General features: G+C 43.3%; 1 protein-coding gene and 1 pseudogene across 1 annotated transcript; both read right to left on the minus strand.

Moving 5' to 3' along the window:
- Window positions 1-1,422: 1,422 nt before the first annotated feature.
- On the minus strand, window positions 1,423-2,944 carry LOC107298705 (annotated as a pseudogene).
- A 3,573-nt stretch (window positions 2,945-6,517) lies between these two features.
- Window positions 6,518-10,744, minus strand: LOC107298709 (cholinesterase-like). The gene is made up of 3 exons (XM_015828085.1): window positions 9,246-10,744; window positions 7,893-8,032; window positions 6,518-6,552 (listed from the first exon to the last, which is right to left on the minus strand). The coding sequence occupies exons 1-3, from the start codon at window positions 10,742-10,744 to the stop codon at window positions 6,518-6,520; spliced, it is 1,674 nt and encodes a 557-aa protein (XP_015683571.1).
- Window positions 10,745-11,061: the final 317 nt, after the last annotated feature.

Below are 11,061 nucleotides of genomic sequence, written 5' to 3' on the forward strand. Positions count from 1 at the left end.
CTGGCTGTTGTTGCCATACCGGTAGTACTGGCCTCTCAAGTCGTTGGAGATCTTCCACAGGTTGCCGTCTGGGCGGGGGTTGCTGCTGTCTTCTCTGCTGCTGGCCAGCGGGGGCTGGTGGTGCCCCCTGCTGCTGTAGGCTTCTCAATGGCTGCTGGATGAGTAGGGGTTGTTGCTGGGCCTCCCTCATCTGCGGGCCAACCGGCTGTCGCTCCCCTGGCTTTTGCACCACCACAAGCTGCTGCAAGGCCTTTATTAGTTGATGTAAGCTCAGAGATGGCTGATCACACATCTGTGGGGATTGCCTAATTTCCCATTGCTGCAGGGGGCCCAGGCTGGGGTTTCCTCTCTCTGTGGGACTGGAGACCTTGGCAGGGGACCCCAGGGTCTGCAAGGCTGTTTGATCTGCGAGGGAGGGGCTGGGGGCCTCTCTCAATGGGAGCTGATCTTCGCTCCTCACTTCTAATTCTTCAAATCTTTCTGCCAAGTATTCTAATGACCCGCTGCGAGCTGCAGGTGGGTATTTTCACTCACCCAAGTCTTCAGTGACAGACGGCCGGGTAGTCCTCCACTGGTGTGGGGGATGCGATATGTAAGAATACCTTTGTCGTGACTCACGCTCATCTGCTGGCAGGGCTGTATGGAAGCCTCCAGAGCCTCTGCTCGGCTTATCCCAGTCTGACGACCAAATCAGCTCTCCTGATAGTTTTGGCTTTGCTCCCAGCTGGGGAGTCTGCAAGAATTTCTTCTCCACCGGCTGGCTAGCTGTCATTCCCCTCCCTGGGGAAGCTGCTGCAGCTGTCACTCCCCCCCCCCCCGGGGAAGCTGTGGCTGGAGGGGTGCTGGCCTCAGGCATTTCTTCCTCTTCCATGGTGAGATCTTCCCCAAATCTTTGTCAAACTATCCCTGTTAGTTTAGGGATAGTGACTGGGGTAAGGGACCCCTAAATGGTTTTAAAAGTTTGTGGTTTTTGGCTTGATATCATGGTTCCGAAAAGAAGCAGCTTTTCAAAGAACTTTGAGGCTTATTTACCTTAAAGAATCCTTTTATTGCTACATAGCTTCAGCAGGTACATAATTAAGCCAAAAACTGAATCCTCCCACCCCCAATCACCCGTAACAAAGCATAACTCACTCCTTCATTTTACAGTCATCAATCACGTTCTCCAATTAGTTTGAAGTGTGAACTGTCCCTCCCGTAACTCCTCCGGTTACAGCTGACCTTGGCAATGCTGTACTGAAATATTGTTATGGTTAACTCTCATACTTTCCCACCCACTGCTAGAATTGTCTGCTTTAACTCTAGAAGTGATATGCAGGCTAAATAAAACATGTTTGCTTCTTCATATATGGCAAGCAAGAACATCCGATGTTAGCAGTCTTGACAAACTGACTATTAACTATAATAGGCAAAAACATGGTATCAAAACATGCATAACTATAAGGTAAATACAAAACATGCACAACTATAACAGAGATAAACAAGGTGTTACATCAAACAATGCAATCATGAGGTAAACACCAATACATAGTTTGAGGTTCAAACTTCCAGTTCGGTCTTCGTCAGCAACGGGACCAAGCCAGTAATCAGTCTGGTGCAAGAGTCTTTGAGTCACGATCTGACTCACGTGGCTTCATGATCTGGTCCTCAATTTGGCAAACTAGTCCATCAAAACTGGGTGTGGCCCGGTGCACGAGTCCCATGGGCCAAGAGTTCTGGTATGCATCCTTGTCTCTCAGCAAGACAAGGTCTTCTTCCTGTGGGAGAAACTGGAACCAAAGGAACTTCTGGAACAGAAAAACTGGGACCCAAAATTTTTCAGGAACAAAGGAACCTGGATCCACAGGATACTCAGGAACAGCAGGAACAGGAAACTCAGGAACAGCAGGAGCAGGAAACTCAGGATACTCAGGAACGGCAGGAGCTGGAACCACAGGAAACTCAGGAACAGCAGGAGCTGGAACCACCGGATACTTGGGAACAAAAGGATCTGGAACCACAAGGAAGCCACCTTTGAAGAACATAGATATTTCATGCCGAATAAATTCAGAAACATTTTTTGTTTCCAGGCAATGCAGTATGCTGGCATTGCTGTCCTCGGAGCAACCTAGCAAATGAGCAAATTCCAGCGATAACCATTTGGCTTCCTCAGGAGACCTCCAAGACCAGAAAGCATTGGCTGCTCCACTCTGGATCACCGCTTGGGCAAAAAGGTCCTGGCTTTTTGGTGCAAGAAGATGGACATTCACAGAAGATCCTCCAGCACTCTGGCCAAAAATGGTCACTCGAGAAGGGTCTCCCCCAAAGGCAGCTGCATTCTCTTTTATCCACTTCAGGGCCAGCTATTGGTCCCATAAGCCTAGGTTCCCTGGAGCAGCTGGGGGCAAGTAAAGAAAGCCTAGGGCTCCCAAGCGATAATTGATGGAGACGACAATGACATTCTCAGTGGGAGCTAAGGAGGCCCCATTGTATATGTCCAGAGAAGATGAGCCCATGAAATATCCCCCTCCATGTATCCAGAACAAAACAGGCACTGGTGAAGAAGGTTGTGGGTGCCGTACCCAGATGTTGAGGGAAAGGCAATCTTCTGACAGTGGTGTTTTAGGAGTAAATGTCTCTGCTTCAGGGACATCCTGGAAAATAAATTGAGGACAGGAATTGCCAAAGTTGGTGGCCTCCAAAGTTTGAGTCCATGGCTGATGTGGAAGAGGTTTCTGGAAGCGCAACTTCCCCAGGGGAGGCTCAGCATAAGGAATGCCTAGATAGGCTGTCACAGATCCAGAGCCAGCCAGGAACCGCTTGCCCTTAATAGGGCCACTGCTGGTTGTGACCACTGTGTCCCCATTAGAAGCAGAACTGGAGGCTAATGGAAAGAGGAGGAGGAGGAGGAGACAGCACCGGAGAGAAGGGCATAGCTGACAAAGCATTGCAACAGTAGGAAGAGTGGATGGACCTGGAAAAAGTTACAACCAATATGAGATTATTCCTCTTACTGTATAAGCCCACCTTATGCTAATTCAGCATTAATTTATTGTGATGGTGGGACTCCATTTTTTTTGCTGAGGACAACAATGGTGAGCAGGGAGTGACTTAGTCACCTTTGCCCTTCTCCATGATGTGTCTCCAAGGTTCTAGAAGAACTGATTCTCTTGCTCAGCGAATGGACAGTTTTGACACACAATTGCTGGTAGATCTGACCCAGGGTTCCCAATAAAATGTCTATGTATTATTTTTGTTACATATATTATATCTTTCTAACTTATTCCAAAATCCCTTTCTGGAATCTAGTGTACCAATCCCTATGTTGTGAATTATGGTTAAGATATAACTGAAATGAATAACAATATAAAATGACTCCATATCAACATTTTTACTGCCCCGATCCTGCTTTAAATCATCCAAATATACAGTTGAATCTCTCTCACATACACACACATCCATTTTTTTTAGTTTGGTATGAGATAGGATTTTCCACCTGGGACCATGCCATTTAGTAGACCATCATAGTTTTGGGCAGTACTGTTTAGTTTTCAACATCTGAACAAATTTCCAGATTATTTTTTTTAACGGAGTTATCATGTTGTAAATATTCTTAAACTCCGAAACCCTGTTAGCCTTTCAGAAGGCCCCCAAAATGTGGTTTTCCCTGGAACTCTGGGAAACCCAGGGGGGAGCCTTTTTCATGGTTATATTATGGTTTGATGGATGTTTTTCTCCCACAAAGTTGCTTTCATTTATTTCTGAAGCTTTTAATAGCTGAGGCATTGTTTTAATTGTTGGCTGTACACATCATGTCCAGTGAGATGGGTGGCCATATAAATGTGATAAATAAATAAATGTTATTTTTATTTCTCACCTTTATAAGTCCACCCATCTCGCAAAAAGTGACTCTGGGTGGCACACAACTATCAATAAAAAAAAAATGAAACAATTTTCACAGTGGAGAAAGTCATTGAAAAACTGAGCTTTCTACCACTGTAGTCCTTTCACACCTGAATGTTAACCTTGATTTGTCTGAGATTCCCTTTTCCCGCCACAGTTGCTCAACCAACTAAAAGGTTAATCAACTTTGGGTCTTTCCCCTCTTAAACGTGCCCACTGTACAGAGAATCTTTGACTTATAAACCACAATTAAGCTCCAAATTTCCACTACTAAGCAAGATCATTGTTAAATGAGTTTTGCTCCATTTTATGACCTTTCTTTGTTAACTTAGTAACACAGTTGTTAAGTGAATCTGGCTTCCACATTTGCTTGTCAGAAGGTTGCAATAGGTGGTCACCTAACCACGGGACACTGCAACCGTCATACATATGAGGCAATTGCCAAGCATCCAGATTTTGATTACGTGACCATGGGGATGCTACAATGGCCGTAAGGATGAAACATGGTTGTAAATCACTTTTATCCCTGCTGTTGTAACTTTGAATGGTCACTAAAAATGGATATAAATTGAGGACTACCTGTACTATAGTCTTTCCTATAACTATATACAGTTGTGAAAATTGGACAATTAAAAAGAAGGGAGACAGAAGAAAATTTGATTCTTGCAAATTGTGGGATTGGAGACCACTAATGCTCATATCTTGGAGAGCAAAAATAACAACCAAGGAGATTTTAGACCATGTCAAACGGAAACCTAGGATTATGAAGATAAGCCTGCCCTCTTTTGGTTATGTTGTGCAATAAAATTCCTTAGAAAAGCCAGTTATGATCAGAATGGTTGGAAGCAATTATAAAAGAGACCAGCACAGAATACCAACAAACATGACACTCTTGTGGAAAACGAAAGGACTTTTACGAATTCCAGAGGGTTTTAGCAGACAGATTTATTGTGCAGGTTCAGAAGCAATAGAGACAAGCAATTCTGAACCCTGAGGGTGGGTTCAAACTTCAGTTTTATACTTTCCTTTTCTCAGGAACAAAGGACTACACATTGAAATACACATTGTAATACATTAGGTTCGTTTGTCACGGGTATACAATGGAGGGTTTGCTTCATACATTGTATCCATGTGCAATGCGCATTAGGTTAGTCACATATTACTGACACAGAATTTTCCTAGTGATTATGCATTATTCCTGACACATCATTATTCTAGTAATTATGCAGACAAATCATTATTTTAGTAATTGTTCATTATTCCACATTAACACTGTTTAAAACCTAGAAAAATTAACCAAAGTTGTAACGCATCAGAAAAAAATGGAGAGAACTAATCTCTAAAGTCTATAAAGCAATGTTTTTCAGTCTTAGCAACTTTAAGATGTATGGACTTCAATTCCCAGAATTCAGCGAGTTGAAGTCCACACATCTTAAAGTTGCCAAGTTTGAGAAACAGTGTTGTTGTGTATTGTGTTTGTTGTGGCATAGACCAAAGCGATTTAATACAACTATTCTGTATTGCTGGAAAACACAGAAGTGGCCCAGCCACTTAACATCTATTTATACAGTGCTGCCACTAGGTGGCGATCAATCATTTTAAAGAACAATTTAAATTGCCGGCTAGCAGTTTGCTGTGCGACAGTTGGAGACTCTTTTCAAACATACACAACAACGGATCATAACAACTATTAATGTAAGGTGACCAACCGTCCTGCTTTAGGGAAGACAGTCCTCCTTTTGTAAGTTCTGTCTCTCTCTCGAAAAGTGTCCTCCTATATGTCCTCCTTTTCGATATTTGAAGACTAATCTGTAAATCTCCGTATTTGATCAATGCCGAGCTGATCCGTTGCGTGTGATATGACGTATCTGTATTTGACATGACGATTCATCAAGGCTCGGTACAGTGCGGCGAGACGCGATTATGAGATGCATGCGCTCCGCACAGGAGAATTGTTTTGAGAGAGTGCGCTGCGCGCAAGTGGCTTTGTTTACTTCTTACCGAAACATGACACGGCACACACACACGGATTAGACTCACTTTTTTTTTCTTCAATTTATTTCTGTCCTCCTTCTCATTGTAAAAAAGTTGGTCACCTTAATTAATGACTAACCCAATACATTACACGTATTATAAAAAGTCAGGTACAACTGAAAAGATAAAGAGCGCAATTTCATCCTCTGTCTCTGAACCCAGCAACTCAGGATTTCTAACCACCATGGAATTTCCTAAATAAAGCTGACCTGCATTTTCTTTCACACAAAGGCCAGCCTCAGAAATATTTTTTAGAATAGCTACATTCCCCTAACCTGAGGGGTCCCCAACCCTTGGGCCGCAGCCCACTACTGGGCCTTGAGCCTTTCAGAAGTGGGCCACAGAAGTGGCAGGTGAGTGCATGTGCATGTGTTCATCCCCATCCACACAAGCAGCATGTGTGCCTGCAACACGCATGGATCCATTCCCTCTCTCCCTCCCCCGCTGATCCACAAAGCCAAAAAGGTTGGGGAACTCTGCTCTAACTGTAATATTTTCCCATCCACACATGCTTTCCTCGGCAGGTGCTCTATGCTAGCTTTATCCCAACTGATCCCCATTACTACAACCAAGCATTGGATTCCTACCTCTTCTCTTCTTCCTAGTCTGATGAATCAGAATCACCTTCGGACTTGTCTGCAGAACAAAGAAAAGTGAAATATCAAGGTAAGGTGGACATCTTATCACTAAAGAATCTGAATCTAGAAGTTGTCTATAGAGATTCTCAGTCATCCAGGTCATGGTTGTCCCAGAGGTACTTTTTAATGAAGAAGAGCTGAAGAAGCTTCTTGGATGAGAAGCGAAACGTCTTCAAAGAAAAACAAGAAAATCCAGTTGCCCCACGAAAAAACACCTTTGGGACATCTCGAAGTTGGATTCTGAAGATTCCATAGATTCCGTGGCATAATATATATTTATTAAATATATATATCAAAATATATTATTGTTCATCACATGGTCAACCAGATGTTTAGACTGGATTTGACATTTTTGGTCCACCTATCCAGGCCTTCCCAAAGAGCTGGTACAGGCAGATATTGTTTGATGGAGTTAAAGGTATCATCACAGGATGTAAGTCAAACTGCCGGCCCATGGGCCAGTTGCATCACAAGGAGACCGCGCTCATCCCAGCACCGGCAATGCAAAAAACGTCACGATACGCCATGACACGTCACGTGACGTGGTGAGTTTGACATTATAAGCCAGGGGTATCAAACTGCCAGTCATCATACCGGAGCCACGCCCACCCCATTGCCGGCAATGGCAAAAAAGCTCTGATACGTCGCGCGACGTCACGTGACGTTGCATGTTTGACATGTCTGATATAAGCTATTCCCAGAAATTGCTTTTTGCAATTGATTGATGGGGATTTGGCCCATGCCAATGGTGGTCAAGTGGTTGTCCAGATGTTTTGGGAGTATTATTATTATTATTATTATTATTATTATTATTATTATTATTATTATTATTATTATCATCATCATCATCATCATCATCATCATCATCATCATCATCATCATCATCACTACTCCTACTACTATAGTTATCTGTATATGAGCAACTAAGATATACATAGTGATCTCCTAAAACAGTGGTTCTCAACCTTTTTTTCACCACAGACCCCCTTTAAATATCCTTTGTGGTAATGGACCTCCAAGATTTAACTCAAAATTTAAATCATAACATTTTTTCAAGTCTTTGTGGACCCCCTGTGAACCACAGGTTGAGAAGCACTGTTCTCAGACATAACTAGAGACCCAACTCTTGAGACATTACAAAATTGCCTACTACAAAATCAAATGTTTTATTTCAGTCTCAGCAAAGGCTGGCAATAAAAACAAAATTTGTAGAGATTGCTGTATGAGTGAGATGGGTGGTCTCTACATTTGATGTATAAATATCAATAATTTTTTAAAAAATATCTTTTTCATCAACCACTACTCCCCTCCAAAGGCAGAACCAATAGTGGAACTTACGTGGCTCTTCAGCCTTTGAAAAATGGCTCTTTAAAAAGTCACAGTGCTCGTTCGCCCTTTGCTGGAATGGCTCAGTATTAAGAAGGAAAAAATTCTGCTCTGTGGCATTATAGAGCGGCCACTCATCCTCAGCAGGATTCCTATGGAGGAAGAAAAGGATGCTGATGGAAACTAATCAAGGAGAGAACCAACCCAGAAATAAGGATACATTTCCTGACAGTGAGAACAATTGATCAGAGGAACGGCTTGCCTTCAGAAGCTGTGGATGCTTCTTCACTGGAGGTTTCAAAGAAGAGATTGGACAGCCATTTGTCCATAATGGAATAGGGTCTCCTGCTTGAGCAGGACGTTGGACTAGAAGACCTCCAAAGTCCCTTCCAACTCTGTTATTCTGATGTAGTTCTTTTCCAAATGGATTGGTCTTGACTTGAGAAACTATAACCAAGGAGAACTCCCAAAGGGGACTTTGAGGGAGGGGTGAGGTTTGGCTTGGAGAAATCTCTTGTGTCTCCTCCTTGCTGATCCAAAGCCAAGCTAGCTCCTCACAGACTCTTGAAATCTACCAGTCCCAATCCACTCCCCCATTCCTCACACCCTGGGCACCCTCCATTTTGGGTGTTTCCCCTTTACTACTTACTCCCTTGCTAGCCTTTGCTTATTCTCCTAATGATAAAGTAATGCTTTGTTTTCTATCTTCCTTTTGCCTTCTTTATTCCAGGTGTAGAAATAAAATACCTGGAATATGTGTAATACCATTGAACTCATAAAAGAACGATTACCTATAAGTGACATAATTAAGAATCCTTAAAAATTTCAGGGCTCTTCCCTGTACTGTTAGTTCTTGACTTACAACCATTCATTTAACGTCCATTGAAGGTTACAATGGCACTCAAAAGGGTGATTTACAACTGGTCCTTGCACTTACAACTATTGCAGCATCCCCATGGTCTTGTGATCAAAATTTGGGTGCTTGGCAACTGGCATGTATTTACAATGGCTGCAGCACCCCAGGGTCACATGGTCACCATTTGGAAGCAAGTAAAGTTATGGATTCACATAACCATATGTTATACTTAACAACTGCAGTGATTTGCTTAACAACTGTGGTAAGAAAGGTCTTAAAATTGGGCATGATTCATTTCACAAGTTGCTTAGCAACATAAATTCTGGCCCCAACTCTGGTTGTAAATCGTGAACTACCTGTATTAACTTAACTTGTAAACACAGGCAAAGTAATAGCGTGCATTTCTTTATGAGTGCATTACTTACATATAAAGTACATTTGTTGAAGGTGGGTGGGGGCTTTCTTTGGATTTAAAATACAAATTTATAGAAATAAAGTGAACCACTTACCCAGTTCTGGCAAACTCTGCCCAGTATTGCATCATCTTACAGCTCAGTCTCGCCTCAGCCTCTGTGTACGTTTGATTGACAGGAAGCACGGATTCAAGGGTCCCAAAAACGTAAGGAATCTCAGCACCGTGGGATGCCCCAATCCATTCAGGCCAGACTGACCCTGAAGGGCGATGTGCGAATAAATAGGCATATACAGGACTCCATGTTTTCCTGATATTTCTTGCAGCTTCAATCAATGGGCATGCAAAGATCCAATCTGTATAGAAGTGGGACAGAGCAGAGCGGTATTTTGCTGGGCCCTGATTTCCTTCACTGTACTTCAGGGCAACCATCTGAACAAAGTCTTCAGTTGCATTTGGCAGCAACAGTCTTATCCCTTTCAGAAGCTGCTCCTGATTGATGAGATTGTGGGTGGTGTTAGAGAAAACATAGGGGAAAAATGAGGCTCCTTCATCAGAGGTTTTTCCTATGAGGACGGGTTTGACTTGAATTTTCCCCTCCCCCATAAGCTTCTCTGGATCACCAAGCAAAAAATCCCCATCTACAGTTGGCACAAAGGGAAAATTCAGAAGGAAGCCAACATTTAACGACATAGATATTTCATGCTGAATAAATTCAGAAACATTTTTTGTTTCCAGGCAATGCAGTATGCTGATATTACTGTCCTCGGAGCAACCTAGCAAATGAACAAATTCCAGCGATAACCGTTTGGCTTCCTCAGGAGACCTCCAAGCCCAGAAAGCATTGGCTGTTCCACTCTGGATCACTGCTTGGGCAAAAAGGTCCTGGCTTTTTGGCGCAAGAAGATGGAAATTCACAGAAGATCCTCCAGCACTCTCGCCAAAAATGGTCACCCGACAAGGGTCTCCCCCAAAGGCAGCTGCATTCTCTTTTATCCACTTCAGGGCCAGCTGTTGGTCCCATAAGCCCAGGTTCCCTGGAGCAGCTGGTGGCAAGTAAAGAAAGCCTAGGGCTCCGAAGCGATAATTGATGGAGACCACAATGACATTCTCAGTGGCAGCTAAGGAGGCCCCATTGTATATGTTCAGAGAAGACGAGCCCATGTAATATCCCCCTCCGTGTATCCAGAACAAAACAGGCACTGGTGAAGAAGGTTGTGGGTGCCGTACCCAGATGTTGAGGGAAAGGCAGTCTTCTGACAGTGGTGTTTTAGGAGTCCATGTCTCTTCTTCAGGGACATCCTGGAAAATAAATTGAGGACAGGAATTGCCAAAGCTGGTGGCCTCCAAAGTTTGAGTCCATGGCTGATGTGGAAGAGGTTTCTGGAAGCGCAACTTCCTCAGGGGAGGCTCAGCATAAGGAATGCCTAGATAGGCTGTCACAGATCCAAGACCAGCCAGGAACCGCTTGCCCTTAATAGGGCCACTGCTGGTTATGACCACTGTGTCCCCATTAGAAGCAGAACTGGAGGCTAATGGAAAGAGGAGGAGGAGGAGGAGGCAGCACTGGAGAGAAGGACATAGCTGACAAAGCATTGCAACAGTAGGAAGAGTGGATGGACCTGGAAAAAGTTACAACCAATATGAGATTATTCCTCTTACTGTATAAGCCCACCTTATGCTAATTCATCATTGATTTATATGTGATAAATGTGATAAATAAATAAGTCCACCCATCTCGCAAAAAGTGACTCTAGGTGGCACACAACCATCAATAAAAATAAATGAAAAGATTTTCACAGTGGAGAAAGTCATTGAAAAACTGAGCTTTCTACCACTCTAGTCCTTTCACACTTGAATGTTAACCTTGATTTGTCTGAGATTCCCTTTTCCTGCCATATCCTCTCACACGA

Source organism: Protobothrops mucrosquamatus, unplaced genomic scaffold, assembly GCF_001527695.2.
Source record: "Protobothrops mucrosquamatus isolate PMUCROS unplaced genomic scaffold, P.Mucros_1.0 scaffold4211, whole genome shotgun sequence".
Lineage (NCBI taxonomy): Eukaryota > Metazoa > Chordata > Lepidosauria > Squamata > Viperidae > Protobothrops > Protobothrops mucrosquamatus.